This window comes from Besnoitia besnoiti, chromosome I, assembly GCF_002563875.1.
Source record: "Besnoitia besnoiti strain Bb-Ger1 chromosome I, whole genome shotgun sequence".
NCBI lineage: Eukaryota > Apicomplexa > Conoidasida > Eucoccidiorida > Sarcocystidae > Besnoitia > Besnoitia besnoiti.
The window spans coordinates 259352-273768 of NC_042356.1; the positions used below are offsets into that span (position 1 = coordinate 259352).

The window sequence follows — 14417 nt, forward strand, 5'->3', positions numbered from 1 at the left end:
CGGGCGGATGCGCAGGCCCCAGCGGGTCAGGCACTTACTGAATCGGAGGCGGTGTTGGGTTTAGAGATCGTCTGCCGCGCTGTGCATGCTAAGAGCGCGTCGCCCGCAGGCACGAATGTCAAGGCAGCAGGATTTCCCGCGGCAGCAGATGCGAGAGTTTGCTCGTCCGGTCGCGTTACTGAATGAGGTTTCCACCATACCCACAAGGATTCTATGGTGCATCGCTACGCGCAACTGCCATCAAGGGGCGGTATACAAACTGAGACCACCTCTCTCTGTTTAGAGAGGCAGCCCGGAAATTCTGCATGGACTGAAGTCCGCTTACGCTGGCGACCTGCCGAAGGTGCAGAAGATATCCATCCCCTGCCTCTGAAGTAGCTTCTGGTGCACCGTGCGACAGCATCGTCGCGCAGTTAACCTGAGAAGGAGCAACGCCCTTCCATGAATGCAGGATCCACTCATTCGCAGTCTGAAGCCTCCTTTCGGCTTCTTATCGCTGTTTCTTGATTGCGCTGGCGGTTTGGCGGAGGTAGCCTCAAATTCGGTGACATAGCCGGTGAAGAGTAATCCGAATTCAGACCGATGCCTGCGTTTTCCTGGAGATCCCAGCTTCCCGGGATAGGAGCCGAGCCACTCTGGTCCGTCATATGCTTTAGTCGGAGTTTCCCAAAGGCTTCATGCTGCTCAGGATCTTGCCTCTTTTCAGCCGCTGGGGTCGGCGTGCGCGACGGTCTGAGACCTGAATCACCTGGGCGCTTGCTCATATTCGGTCGCCGACATCTTCAGAGGGAGCCAAGACCCTCTTTCTTCTTTCGCATTGGAAAGCCCCCTGTGAGTGTCTTCCTGTGTGTCATCACAAGGCAGAGCTGCTCGCATCGGGCGGAGGCCTCGCTGCAAGTTTCACCGGCGCCACCTCCTCGGGCTGCAACGGCTGCATCTGCGCTCCACACGGGCACTACTTCGCGTCCACACACCTGCGCGTGTACTCAGGAGACGGCGGATCTCTCTGTTTACTGCGACTGGCTGCTGCTCGGGTCTCGTGGATCCCGGGAGCGGCGAGTGCTTGCGTTTTCCGAAGGGCCCTTGCCCGCCCCTGGATGGGCGCGGTGGAGCCTCCCCGTCGCCCGTACTCTCAGCCGTGTGTCATTTGTTTTTTGAAAGATTTCTCGGGATACTGGGCGAGGGGATCGGTCGCTCAACGGCGGCTGGCAGCCAGGTCCGCTCTCAAAGCCGCTCCCGCGGTGAAGCGTGCGCAAAATCGCGTCGCTCCCCAGCCCAAAGCAAGACAAAGGCGCATGCCTCTGGGCTCGCCGGCGGCGCCCTGCGGCGGCGCGCTGCTCCAACGGAGAGAGTTGTTCAAAGATAGGTGGATCGACGGCGCGTCAGGCGCGAAAAAAATTGAAACCAGTGGCGGAGATCCCTGCTCGTTCGCGAGGAGGCACCGCGAGCGAACTCCGCGCAAGGAAGGCACATACAAGCCCCTTCTGAGCCAGTTGTCAGACACACAGTCGCGCGGCGTTCTCGCTCACCAAGGCCCCCTACGGCACGGCAGCGCCGCCTTGGGAAGGCCTAACTCGTTCCTTGCGTGCGACTCTGCCTGAGGCGCCTGTTTCGCCTCCCTTTGTTCTTGTCGCCGCGCGTTCTTCAGAGTTCAGACCTCGGGCTCCTTCGCAGCGGGGGGGGATTCCGACCTGCGTTCGATTTCCGCGGGAGCCTCCTTTGTATGCATCTACATCGCGGCGAGACCGACGCGGGAGGAGATGGGCTCCTCCCGTTGCAGTTCTTCCGTTCCTCACTCCCTGAATTTTCAACTCAACTTCGGCCTGCCAACAGAGGCGCCTCGGTGCCCTCGTCCACAGGCTTGCGCGCTTTCCTCATCCAGCGCGCACATTTTCCGCCTTTCTGAGGCGTCAGCATGCGAGAACAAGCTCGCTGGGGCGAACTCGCGAGTTCTCTGCTGCATGTCTTTGAGTTTTCCGGCGGTGAGCGCGACAGCTAGAGGCCCTCTCTTTGCTTGCCTCCTTCGCTGTCAGGCGGCTGTGCTGCTCTCCTGTGGGAAGGGCGTTTCCACCCGGCGCCGCACGGTCGCCGCGAGGCGTTAGAGAAACGCACAGGCAGACGCGGTAGGGCGAATGGGTGGTAGCCTGCAACAGAAAGAAAAAGAGGTTCCAGCGCAGAGGGGGAAGATGCGGGAGGAGACGAAGCCGGAGGCGCCGGCGGGGGACAAGCGTGAGAAGGAGGCGGCGAAAAAGCACCGGAAACAGAGCAAGTCTGACAAGTCTGACCGCAAGAGCTCTCACAAGCGAAAGGAGACGAAGGAGCGAGAAATCCGCTACCCAGAAGCCGCCCCAGAGGGAGAGGCTGCGCCGAAAGGGAGCAAGATCGGTGAGAGGAGCTCCAGGGAAGCCGACAAAGACGGGAAGAAGCGCAAAGAGGACAAGAAGAGCCAGAAGAGCGAGAAGGCGGAAAAGGAGCGCTCGCCGAAGTGGAGGAAAGAGGCAAAGGACGCCTCGAAGGAACACCGGAAGGCAAAGAGGAAAGACGAGTCGAGAGAGGAGAAGCCGAAGGACAGCAAAAGGGAGAGACGACGCGAACGCAAGTGGAAGGAGAGGAAGGCGCGCTCCCGCTCTCCGCAGTCCGCGGCTTCGAACGCCTCAGGCGTTTCGCGGCCGTCCTCTGCGCCCACGCGAGACTCGAGTCAGGCTACCGAGCTCCAGAGGCGAGGGAGAGACTGGTTGCGTCGGTCGGATGGCGTGATGGAGGAATGCGACTCCGCAGAGGGGACGGAGAACGGGCGTAAAACACGCGGAGGCGGCGATAGCGGCGCAGAGGGAGAGCAAGACGGCCGCGAAAGCAGACGGGGGTCCTCCGGCGACCGCCGACCGGGTTCTGGTGAGCGGAGGTGCGAAGCCCAACACGGGGAGGAGTCCGACGCGGGACAGGGCAAAGCTGGAAAACGATCTCGTAGAGACGACAGCTCACGCCGCCGGGATCGCAAGAGGAAGGAGAATCGCCGCAGCAGAAAAAGTCGGTCGATGGAGAGTCATCGCGACGGCGACAAGGACGCGAAGAGGAAGTCGCGCCATGGCCACCGCCGCAGACACCGAGAAGACAAAGACAGAGACAAGAAAAGGAGGCGAAACGCGTCGTCGAGGGAACGCTCGGCGTCGCTGTCGTCGTCTGCCTCTCACAGGCATGACAGATCGAAGCGGAGGCGGCGCAATGACCGCGACAAGAAGCGCCGGCGCAGAGACCGGCGGCGACGCTCGCGATGCTCGTCCTCCTCCTCGTCTCGAAGTTCCTCCTCCCTGAGTGACCTGCTCAATCTGTCCGCTGAAGTGACGGCGAAGGAGAACGAACCTCTCATCGCCACACCTGAGAATCCGCTCTTCCCGTTCGCCGCGGCGCCGCCACCGCCGGTGCCTGGCGAGAAACCCAAAGACGCCTACCCGGCCTCTTCCTTCTTCGTCAACTTCTCGTATCTCTCACTGCTGCCCACGTCGCTCCCCAAAACTGCAGAAGGCGAGGGCAACCCCGGTCAGTTTGCGGCGGCGCCCGCGGCGCCCGTCGCTGCGACGCTCAACACGAACCTGCCCACGGCGCCGCGTCTCTACAACACCGCGGCTGGCGAGATCCCTCCGCCGCCTCCGACGCCTCCGCCGCCGACCACTGTCGCCGCGGCGCAGCAGCGGGCTTCCAACGCCGCGGCCTCCGCGACTGGCCTATCCCTCGACGAGCGCCTCGCCGCACTGCAGAAGACAATGGCGGAAGAGAACTCGCGACGCGCCGAGCAGGAACAGCGGCAACTGCAGGCAGCTGTGGAGGGACGCGGCGAAAAACCGCTCATCATGGACGTAAGTTGATTTCACGCCACACACACACTCCGCCAGACACGCGGCGGGATCCAGGTCAAAGCCTGGGCGGCGTGCGATCTGAGAGCTGCAACGGATATGATGCTCACGCATACGTATCAAACGGCGGAAAATGCTCCTCCGCATCACAATAGCTTATTTATTTAGTTAGGTGTATATATGTGTATACATAGGCATATATTCCATGAATGAGTGCTTGCATCCGTGGTCTCAAGCTGGCGGACGGACAGGTCTGCCCTGTGCCTGCGTGTCTACCGACACGCTTCTGTATATATAGCTTTCGCGTCGTCTTTGGGCCTCCGCACTAGCAAAGAGTTCTTATCAGAAATAGATCGGCGTATGGGTGCAGGTGCATCTTCTCCATGCGCTCGGCTTTGACCGGCAGCGCTCGTGATGGTCCGATGACGTCAGCCGGTGATACCTACACATCCGTCTGTGCTGCTCCAGCAGCTGCTGACACTGCTCATTCATGCGCCTGCATGTAAAAACATCTATCTATATCTGTACGTCTATATCTGTGTCTGTCTCTCTGTATGCATACTCATATGGGTATTCATGTTGGCTCGCCTGCCGTCTTGACGGATGCATGCTTGCAGGTGATGAATGGCCGCGACCCTCCCGAGGGGGCTGCTACAGAGGAGGCCGCTGCGGCAGCGGAGGCGCCAGCGGAGAAGAAGACCGAGTCTGAGACGTACAACGCAGGTGAGGCACAGGAAGGTGACACGCCAGCCTTCCTGCATGTTTGGTTGGCGTTGCTTACAAAAGACCCCGAGAATTTCCGCGCTCTACCTGTGGCGCTGCTCTGGATCCTGTTCTGTGTCCGCGTTTTTTCGCCGTGGAGACGGGCGAATCTGCTCCTTATCGGTATCTGCACTTCTTCGGTCTGTTCTTTCCTCATTGCTTGAAAAACCCCAGTGCCACTCGGTTTGCTGTTCCTGCGATTTGTGCTGGATTTGCTCCGATATTTCCTTTTTGTACGCGAACCTGCGGAGATACGGGTCCGTCTAGGCGCCTGAGCGAACCAGTGCACGTATCTGCACATACGTATATATACATATTTATATTCTGTATTTATGCCTAGAGAGTATATATATGCGTGCGTGAACATACGCGCTGAGTGGGCACCTGGACCGCTCGCGGAGCCCGCCAAGGGAAAGCAGGCGCGGAGGCTGAAGCGCGTGCAGGCTGTGCGTGTGCGACGAAGCTGCGGAGCTAGCTTGCGCAGCGGCCGGAGGCGCATGTCTCTCGTGCGGCGCGTGTCGCTGCGTTGCGTTCCAGAGGAGCGAATCGGCGAGGCTTTCGCCCAGCTGGAAGACCAAGAGGTGACGGTCACCATCGCTGGTCCGGACGCCGGGCTCGAAGACCCCAAGAGGCTCCCGCTGCCTATTGCCGAGGTTCTGGACTGCGAGAAGGTTCTGAACTCCGCCATCATGAGCAACCTCCTGCGGCTCGGCTACAAACGTCTCCTTCCCGTTCAGCGGCACGCCATCCCCATTGCCTCAGGTACTGCCGCAGACGGGGGACTCGCGCGCGGAGGTTGGCGAGCGCTCCACACGTGCTGCGCCCGCGGCGCGACCACGGCAGCTCAGGCGCGGCGGAAGGAATTCACCGCGAGAGAGCTCGGCGGATGAGCTTCACGCCTGTGCTCATGTTTCCTCTTCGTGTGGATTCGCGTCAGAATACGCATATACGCGCGCAGAGAGCTCTCCAGCCGTATGCCGGCTCTTTCCTCATTAGCGTGTAATACATTCATATGTATGTGTATTTGAAGGAGCACGACATATGCTTCAGCGTCGATTTGTTGAAACGGGAAGGGCGCCACGTGAACCTTCGTTTTCTTGCGTGAACGCTCATGCACGTCCGTTCAAAACGCCAAGGCCGCGTTTTCGGGAGTGAGCTATCCGTCGCTGCTTCCCTGCGACGACGTTGCGAAATCAGGCACCTGACGTGCCCGTTTCCTCTGTTGGAGCATCGAGAGTGCGCTCGCCGCTCCTGCCTTGTAGACAAGTGTGCAGTTTGCTGATTCTTATCCTCTGTGCTTCCTCAGCGGGTCGAGATATCTGCGGCTCCGCCGCGACAGGCTGCGGCAAGACCATGGCGTTCTTGGCCCCGCTCACCTCGAACCTCCTCAACCTCGGCGAGGTCATCCGTCCGTTCTTTCCAGGGCCGCGCGCGCAGGTAACGCTCGAGAGAAAGCTCGTCAAGTTCCACAGTCTCCCCGCGGGTCAGCAAAAAGGATCCCCGCTCATGGGAGCGTGTGAAACGCTGCCTGACCCGCTGTCTCTCGTGTGTGTGTGTGTGCCTCGCTTGGCCGGGTAGAGACGCACAGAAGAGACCGGGGCGCAAGAGAGACAGGAAACCTCTTGAGACGTGGGAGGGGGGGCGGGGGGAGGCGGGCGTCTCTTCCCGTAGCTCCCGCTTGGATTCGCTTGCTTTTTCTTGGGTATCTCCTGGAATGACCTTGCGGCTCAGCCGGCTCGTGCTCGAAAGCCTTCCGTCAGGCTTTCTGCCTCCACCACGGTTCTCTGTGGCCTGCCTCTGCCAGACGTCTGTCGCTACTTCGTCCTGCACGAGCTGCTGTGGCCGTCGATCAGATGGCTACACGGAGTTTCTTTTTTCTCATTTTTCTGGAATTTTTGCAATTTTTCTCCGTCCAGGCGTCGCCCACTGGCCTCGTCTTGGCTCCTACGCGGGAGCTGGCGCTGCAAATCGGCGAGGAGGTGAGACCCTCACAAGCCTCCTGTGCTCCGCCCGCGACGGGGTGCTGGAGCGGGAAGCATGGGGGAGTCGGGTGAGGGAAAGCGAGCAGTCGAGCAATGTCGAAGCTATCCGGCGGCGACGTCACTGGGCCTTTCGCGGCCTGGTCCTGTCCGTCTGAGTCGCCTGATGAGCCTCCAAAGGAGAGCGAGGACTTGATTGGATGCAGCCAGCGGTGGAAAGAAGAGCCGGCAGCTGTCCCTATATCGGCAGCAGACGACAGCTTGCAGAATATCGAGTTGGGGACAGTCTAGGCGAGCGAGCGAACTCGAGACCGAATCCGCGCGACACGCGTCTGCCGTGTTTGCGAGACTCTTTCCTTGCTTGGAACCGCCCATCCAGCCCGATTCATTCTCCCGTATTTCGTGTGCTACCCTTGTTATCCTTTCATCTCTCAGGTTGGACGTCTCTGCCGCGACACGCCGCTGCGTCATATTCTCCTCATCGGCGGAGTCCCGCAGTTCGAGCAGGTGAGTCTTCGTCATCAAGAGTGCTGGCACGTGAATCAGACTCGGAGCGCCACACGCAGGGAAAGAAGTTGCAAACGCACACTGTGGGTTGTTTAATATTTTTCACTAGTTCTCTTTCTCTCAGTCCATCTCTCTTCAAGCGTGTTTAGCGCAAAGAGTCAAGCCGCATACAGTCAGGAACACAGCTCCCGTGAACGTGAAAGATAGCGTGTGTTTGGGGCTTCAAGCGCCTCGCGTTTCCTGCACGCTCTTGAGCCTGAGTTTGACGGGATGCAACCGCTACGAACGACATTCGGAGATGCGGAAGGTGCCTGTCGTATCGCTCTCTCGCTCTCTACCGTACGTTTCGGTTTTCAGACGGATAAGATCAACGAGTATCAGATCGACATCGCGGTGTGTACCCCTGGACGTCTAATCGATCTGTGCGACGCCTGCAAGATCTCGCTGCACTACGTCCAGATTCTCGTGCTCGACGAGGCAGACGCCATGCTGAGTCTAGGCTTCCGCCCTCTGGTCAGTCACTCCCATTTTTATCCGTGCTTACTTCTGCGTGTGTCTCATGTCGTGCCTGTGCCTCTCTACAGAGGTTTGACTTCCTGCAGGGTGGCGGTGTATCGGCCTGCTCGAACTGCGCCTCCTGCGTTCGCTAGAGAAGACTGACTCTAACTGCTCCCGAGACGCGCATCTATCTATCTATCTATCTATCTATCTATCTATCTATCTATCTATCTATCTATCTATCTATCTATCTATCTATCTGTCTATCTATCTATCTATCTATCTATCTATTTATCTATCTACCTAGTATCTATATGTATACGTGTGTATGCGGGTGATATAAGGGACGAAACCAGGTTGTCTGCGCGCCCTAAGCTGCAGTCCCTTCTCTGACTTGGTTTCAGTCTCTCCTGTAGCTGCAGTCAGGGGGAGGGTGGAGTCTTTAAGTTCATCAGATTCGAAGCTCTGTTGTGCTGCAGGCCCTGTGTAGACGCCTTTGACGGCGCCGGTTGCGATCCGCTTGAGAGTCGTCGCGCGGCTTCGCCGATACGACGACGACTGTGTGTGCATGTTCCTGCGTGTTTCTTTTCTGTCGCTGTTGGCCTCGTTGGCAGATTAAGTCAATTGTTCGAGAACGCGACATGCCGAAGGACCGCCAGACGTTCCTGTTCTCGGCGACTTATCCGCCTGAGCTGACTGAGATGCTGCCGATGGTGCTGAAGTCCTCCTACGTGCAACTGTCCGTCGGCTCCGCTGCGGAGCACGCACTGCCGGGAGGCAACCCGCCGTCGGCGCGCAATTCGCTTGTCAAACAAGTGAGCAACTGCGAGCGGGCGGTCGCGGCCTGTCGCGGCCTGTCGCGCGCAACGAGTGCCTGTCGCGGCCGCGACAATCAAACTCGTCAAAGATGACTTCAGCAGCAGCTGTTTAGCGCACGCCCAGGGCCACAACTCGTGTCGGTCCTTGAGCAGCCTCGCGCGAAGCCGGTGGCGACCCGCACAAGTCTATGCGCGTAGAGACGCGTGGAGGAGCTTGTGTCGTGCCTGCGGCCGGCGCTGAGGCTCCGCCGCGTAGAACTGCACAGCGCATCAGAAAGAGGCTCAGAGAGGCGAATCAGTCGGGCGCCTGTGCGCGGCTGCGTGCGCTTCCCGCGGTTGCGCCGCTCCAGGAGCGTTCTGTCGCTGTTTCGAATGTGCGTGCTGCAGATTGTGAAGATGGTCGACGAGCCTCTGAAGGCGATGACGCTTCGGGCGGACCTGGAGGCGTTTTTGTCGCGGAACGAAGGCCAAGCGATTGTCTTTGTGCGGAGCAAGAGGGCACTCTATCCCACGCAGCACACCATTCAGCTGGCTGGGATCCATACGGAGACGCTCAGCGGCAGCCTGGTGCAGCCTGACAGAGCCCAGGTGTTCAGGGACTTCCGCAGCGGAAAGTTCCCCGTTCTCGTCACGACCTCTGTCGCCGCGCGCGGCCTGGACTTCCCCAATGTTGGCCTCGTCATCAACGTCGACATGCCGATCGAGATGGAGCACTACGTGCATCGCATCGGACGCACAGGGCGGGCCGGGCGCCGCGGCATCGCCATCAGCTACATGAACTGGAACGACAAGCGCCTCGCGCCCGCGATGATCCAAATTCTCAAGCAGCATGAACAGGACGTTCCTTCCTTCCTGCACGACATGGCTAATACCTACTAACCCCGCGCACGCTCGCGCGGCAGCGAATCGTTTTCTGTCTTTGAAGAGCACCGTCTCTCTCTAGCCGTATACCGCTACAGTTCCCTACGACTCCCCGATGATGCGCGCCAGACGCGTTCCCGCATGTTTGCACGACAGGCAGGAGACTCAGAGTCGATCTCTAGATTTGCTCTCAAAACTTCTCGAATCTGTGCCCGACAGGAGGCTGCGCGTGAACCGTCAAGACGTGTCGACATGACCGCACTAGGCGCTTGCGCACGCTGAAATGTGCTGGCGCGCGCAGAGTGGCCTCTCGTGCATCGGTGTCAGGTTAGACCGCGTTTAGCACTCAGCTTCTTGAGTTCCCTTTTTCTTTTGTTTGCCTGTCGCCCTGTCGACAGACACAGTTGCGTCTGTCTTCGCGTGCTGAGGCCTGGCCTTCGCCTTGCAAATGTGCAGGCCGTGCGCCATGCGCCGCCTCCGGCTATACTGGGAAAGAAAACGAATGACGCTTTTTAGTGGTAGGCGTGATATGTGGCAGTGCAACTTGAACCCTCCGTTTCTGAACCAAGTCGCATCGAGCTGGAATACAGCTGTGGCAGCGTTGACGCGCCTGCGGCAAGCAGCGGTCGCTGCCGCAAAGCAAGCCTCGAGCAGCAGCCGCCCAATGTGACTCTACGCGAGAGGGAGGACAGTACAAATTTGAGAGAAAACGGACTACGTGCGAGAGACGCAGAGAAGAGAATGCAGTTTGCGCGGAGTTGTGTGAGAACGCACCCAAGAGAAGAGACTTTTCGAGGAATTTTTTACATTTTAATTTATAATCAAGCGGGGGGGTTGGGAGCTGATGTGCCACGATTTGCATGACATGCGTGCGACAATGCAGAATGAAGGCGCATGACACACTCAGGAGGGAAGGGCGGAGCCCGCAAACACCGAGTAGGAAGTTCACAGTCAGGCATGTGATACAGGGACTCAGCACAGGCAACGGGGGACTGCAGCTGCGTGTAGACGTTCTCAGAGGATCCAAGACTCCGCCAACGGGTAAAACGGATAGACAGTAGCGGAACGACTAGGTCTTGCGACAGGCAAAGTGACACAGCGCACGCGAGCAGACTCTGAGGGCAGTAGGAATCACCCGTAGAGGGGAGGCAGGAGGAGCGACAGGCAGATGGTGAGACGGAGTAAGCACGCACACGCGACCGAAGATGTGGGAACCCGCTGCTGACAACGGGGAAGCGCATAAAACGAAGCGGTGTCAGTTCAGCGAGGGGGATAGGAGTGTAAATATTGATGCCGCCTCCGACCAAAGGAACTTCAAATGCAAGCGAACGGTATAGGACGGCCTATGTTCAACGCGAAACGATGTAGAAAACAGCTAGGGCGCTGTATGGCTTAGCTCGTCGCTATGAACGTCTTTGCTGCTGATTCCTCGATATTCCTCTAATGCGTCGAAAACACGGAAGTGAATTCGTCCGTCTCCCGCGGACGCTTCAGGTTCGCGCTAACAGGCCGTTACACACGAAGACCCTACGCTTTGAAGCTTCTAGCTGGCTCGCACGCTCTCAGAACTTGCTTTCTGTATGTGCGTGCGTGCTAATCTGTCTCCCATATCCAAATGTGTATAAGTGCGTATATATCAGCAGGGGCGCCTGCAAGAGAAGGAGCCGAAAAGACTGGAAACAAGCCACGCTGGACACTTGCAAGACGACATTTGTATGATCTCTGCGTATACAGAAGAGAAGCCGAGCGCAGATCTAGTGAGACACCAGCCCAACTGAATACAGACTGTGCATACGGAATACATACGATGAGTACTGGTTGGGTCTAAACCTTACGGTGAACACAAGCAGGTAGCGTGCCTTGCGAGGCCGGACTTATGTTTGTGTGCAAAAACAAAAGGAAAAAACGGAGGACGCCGGCGTTTTTGCGCATGCTGCGTCGCACACGCTTTTGTCGTTTTCCACCGCGTGCTGCATGTGCAGGCAAGAGTCACTTTCGCCCGCTTACAGGCACAGGCCCCCGTGTCTGCAGGGCGAGCTTCTCATTTCGGTGTTTGTATTTTCCATGGGTTTTTGGCTTTTTCTCGCCTTTCGAACCCGCTGCGTATCTCTAGCGACTTTCGCCGTTCGGAAACGCGCGTGCTGAAGAGCGCTCGCAGTCTGTGTTTGCCTGTTTGCCACGCGCCGCAAGACGGGTTGTCTGCCTGTCATTTTCCTCTACATTCTTCTGCTTTCCTTTCCGCTCTGCTCCCTCTCTTTCCCTTTTTGTGCTCTGTCGCTGTCTGCGTTTGCCCGCGGGCGCCGTTGCCTCTTCTGGAAGCCCCTCTCTGTCTGCCTCAGTGCGAGCGCAAGGGCGGGACTATTACCACAGTGTTGAGCCGCGTCGTTCTTCCTCTCTCCGGCCGAGAAAGCGAGTTTCTCGCGTCTTGTCTCCGCGCGCTCGCATCCACACTGCACCATGGCGGATGAAGTTTACGGTGAAGTGTCGCCGATTCCGACGGCGGAGCTGGACATGCTGAAGATGATTCTCACGCCGTACGACGGGAAGATCGTCAAGCACATGCCCGAAAGGTACAAAGAAAAGCACCCAAGATGCAGAGCTACACGTCTCGAGGGTCGCGCCGTTCGCGAAGAACTCCCAATGCATTTTATTCACCTTCAAGTCAACCGGCTATACGCATGCGGCAAGCGCCAGTGCACCAGTCGCATCCGTGCTTCCATGCAGACATCTGTGTATTCGAGTTCAGCTGGCGTGAGACCTACACGGCTGCTCCGTTTGTTCCAACAGTCTGCAATCGTCTGTATTTGCATATGTGGACATATGTGCATTTATGCGGCCTTGTGTTTCCCTGCACAATTTGCGCGCAACGGTGATTTTCACGTTTTCGCACCCTCGCTCGGCTTCACTCATCTCCATATACGCCCGTGTTTGCATGTAAATGTACGCATGAATATGTATGTATACGTGCACACATGTGTGTATGTAAGCACGTCTGAGTTCCTTTTTCTCGCGTCTGGAAAGACAGTATCGGCTCAAGCTGTAAACAGAGGACTCCTTATCGCGAACTGAGGAGTCCGGTAGGTACAAACTGCATGTGTCTGTCGCCCTCTGCGTGTGCGTTTCCTCTTCAGCGAGCGCGCCCTCGTTGTCTTCCCCAACCGAGCGGCGTTGGAAGCGCTGCAAGAGATCCCGAGCTACACGACTGTCGAAGTGCCCGCTCCAGCAGAAGAGACAGAGGCGCTGCGCACTCCCCGCGCGGAGGAAGAGGAAGGCGCGGAGAGCGAGAAGCCTCAGGAAGACGGCGCACACGACCAAGACGAAGACCTCTTCGACATAGCCCAGCGAGCCGCGGAAACTGCAAAGCCTGTAGAAGAGCCAACGTAAGACAAAACTCGCGAACCCTTCCTCAGCGACATACGGCAAAGCGCCTGAAAGCACACACCGCAGACTCCAGCGCCAGGAGTGCGTTTTGTTTTCAAGAAGAATTGGAAGTTTAACTGAATTTATTCTGCAAGGACAAGTAACTCGTTGGCAGATTTGAGATCTATGATTTTTCCTATTTTCTCTAGGGCAGATTGACATGTCGGCGCCGGCGGCTGAGTAGAAATGTTTGCCAGCAAGTCTTCACGCAACCCGCTCTTCCGTGTTTTTTCTGATTCAGGGTGGAGCGTGCACCTGCACCCGCAGTAAGATTTCTCGCAAATCCGAGTTTTTTGGTATTCTCAACACTCGCTAGCGTATGCCAAATATGTTTTGCGCTGTGTGCGCCCATACTTTGATACCGGACGGGATTCTTTCGCCCGTATGTAAATAAGCAGAAACATATGCATACGCACTACATTTGCATATATATCTGCGTTCGAGACTACGACAGAAGACCTACGTGTCTAAGTACATAGATGTATATATATATAAGTTTATATGCATATACGTGTATATATCTATATATATGTAAATGTAGCGGATGACCGGAAGAAAGACGTTGTTGAGTTTTGCTGGAGAAACCTGGGGAGTCCTTTGCTTGGTGTAAACGGGTTGACCCTTTTCTATACGGATCCGTTCCTTGCATATTTTCTCCCTTTTTTCTGCATTTTTTATTTTTTTATTTACAGGCGGCGGAACCCCGTGCAGCTGTCGAGACTCGCGCGGCCGCCCATGAGGAGGAATCTGCCGGCACAGTGAAGAGAAAGCCGCTTCCTGCGAACGATGTGTTCTATATTTTTGGAGACGCAAAGTAAGCTCGAATAGAGGAGGCCATCTTTAGAGAAGTCTATGACCCGTCCTCTTTCTTTTCTACGCATCCCCATTCCTGTTTCGTGGGTTTCATTCTTTGCGGCGTCCGAGTGCGCCGCGAATGCCTACGCGTCATGTGTGTACCGCGTACGTGCGTATCTCTAGTCGTCTTGCCTGCACCGCGAGCGAAGTCGTTTTTTGTCTCTGCAGCGAGTAGCGTTCCGCGCGTCTAGAGGCGTCAGAATCTCGCTGAGCTCTTTCCCTTTCCAAGATTAGTTCTATGTATGCGTTTAAATTCGCGCGCTTTGTTTTCAGCATTGTGGTTCCGACGTGGTGTCTCTTTCTCCTCGCGTACGCCGTCCTCGCGGTCTTCGGGATCTGCTAAGCTCCTCAACTCCGTCCACACACAAAAATAGATGTTAAAATATATAGTTATGTATTACATACCCACCCGACATTTTTCTGTGTGCGAGTCCGCGGTTCAGGGGCGAGACTGAGGCGGAAGGAGTGACGCAGTGCTTCTTTTCTGGGCCCGGTCGTTTTCGGTTTTTTCCGTTCATCTGTTATAATTCTCATCTCGTCTCGCTCTGGACTGGCTTTGGTGCCTGCGCGCCTTTGCGGGCGTGGGTATGCCACAGGGCTGCGTGCGTCTACGAGAAAAGCAGCATATTCCCTCATGCGCATAGATTGTGTCGGACGTGCGGAGTGCGTCAAAGCCTCTGGCTGACTGCCGGGCGAGCGAGCGGCTTTTTTTCTGTGCGTCACACTCGTTTCCGCACGGCAGTGAAGGACAAAAACAAAAGACAGAAGCGGGTGCGCGGTGCCGCAGGCCGCGTCACGCAGGTGGCGTGCCTCCGCGCTCACCCTGGATTGGTGTGTCCCGAAAGATGGAGGCACAGCGCCCTACA

At 57.2% G+C, this 14417-nt stretch overlaps 2 protein-coding genes across 2 annotated transcripts; both read left to right on the top strand.

The window, feature by feature from the left end:
• Window positions 1-2132: 2132 nt before the first annotated feature.
• On the top strand, window positions 2133-9294 carry BESB_000330 (DEAD/DEAH box helicase domain-containing protein; the record flags this gene model as incomplete). Its single annotated transcript, XM_029358788.1, has 9 exons — window positions 2133-3854; window positions 4469-4574; window positions 5151-5375; window positions 5920-6050; window positions 6530-6592; window positions 7028-7099; window positions 7457-7612; window positions 8212-8412; window positions 8803-9294. 9 exons carry the CDS (start codon window positions 2133-2135, stop codon window positions 9292-9294), a joined length of 3168 nt encoding a protein of 1055 aa, XP_029221700.1.
• Window positions 9295-11733: 2439 nt separating this feature from the next.
• On the top strand, window positions 11734-13894 carry BESB_000340 (uncharacterized protein; the record flags this gene model as incomplete). Its single annotated transcript, XM_029358789.1, has 5 exons — window positions 11734-11846; window positions 12408-12656; window positions 12938-12962; window positions 13389-13510; window positions 13825-13894. 5 exons carry the CDS (start codon window positions 11734-11736, stop codon window positions 13892-13894), a joined length of 579 nt encoding a protein of 192 aa, XP_029221701.1.
• Between the last annotated feature and the right edge of the window lie 523 nt (window positions 13895-14417).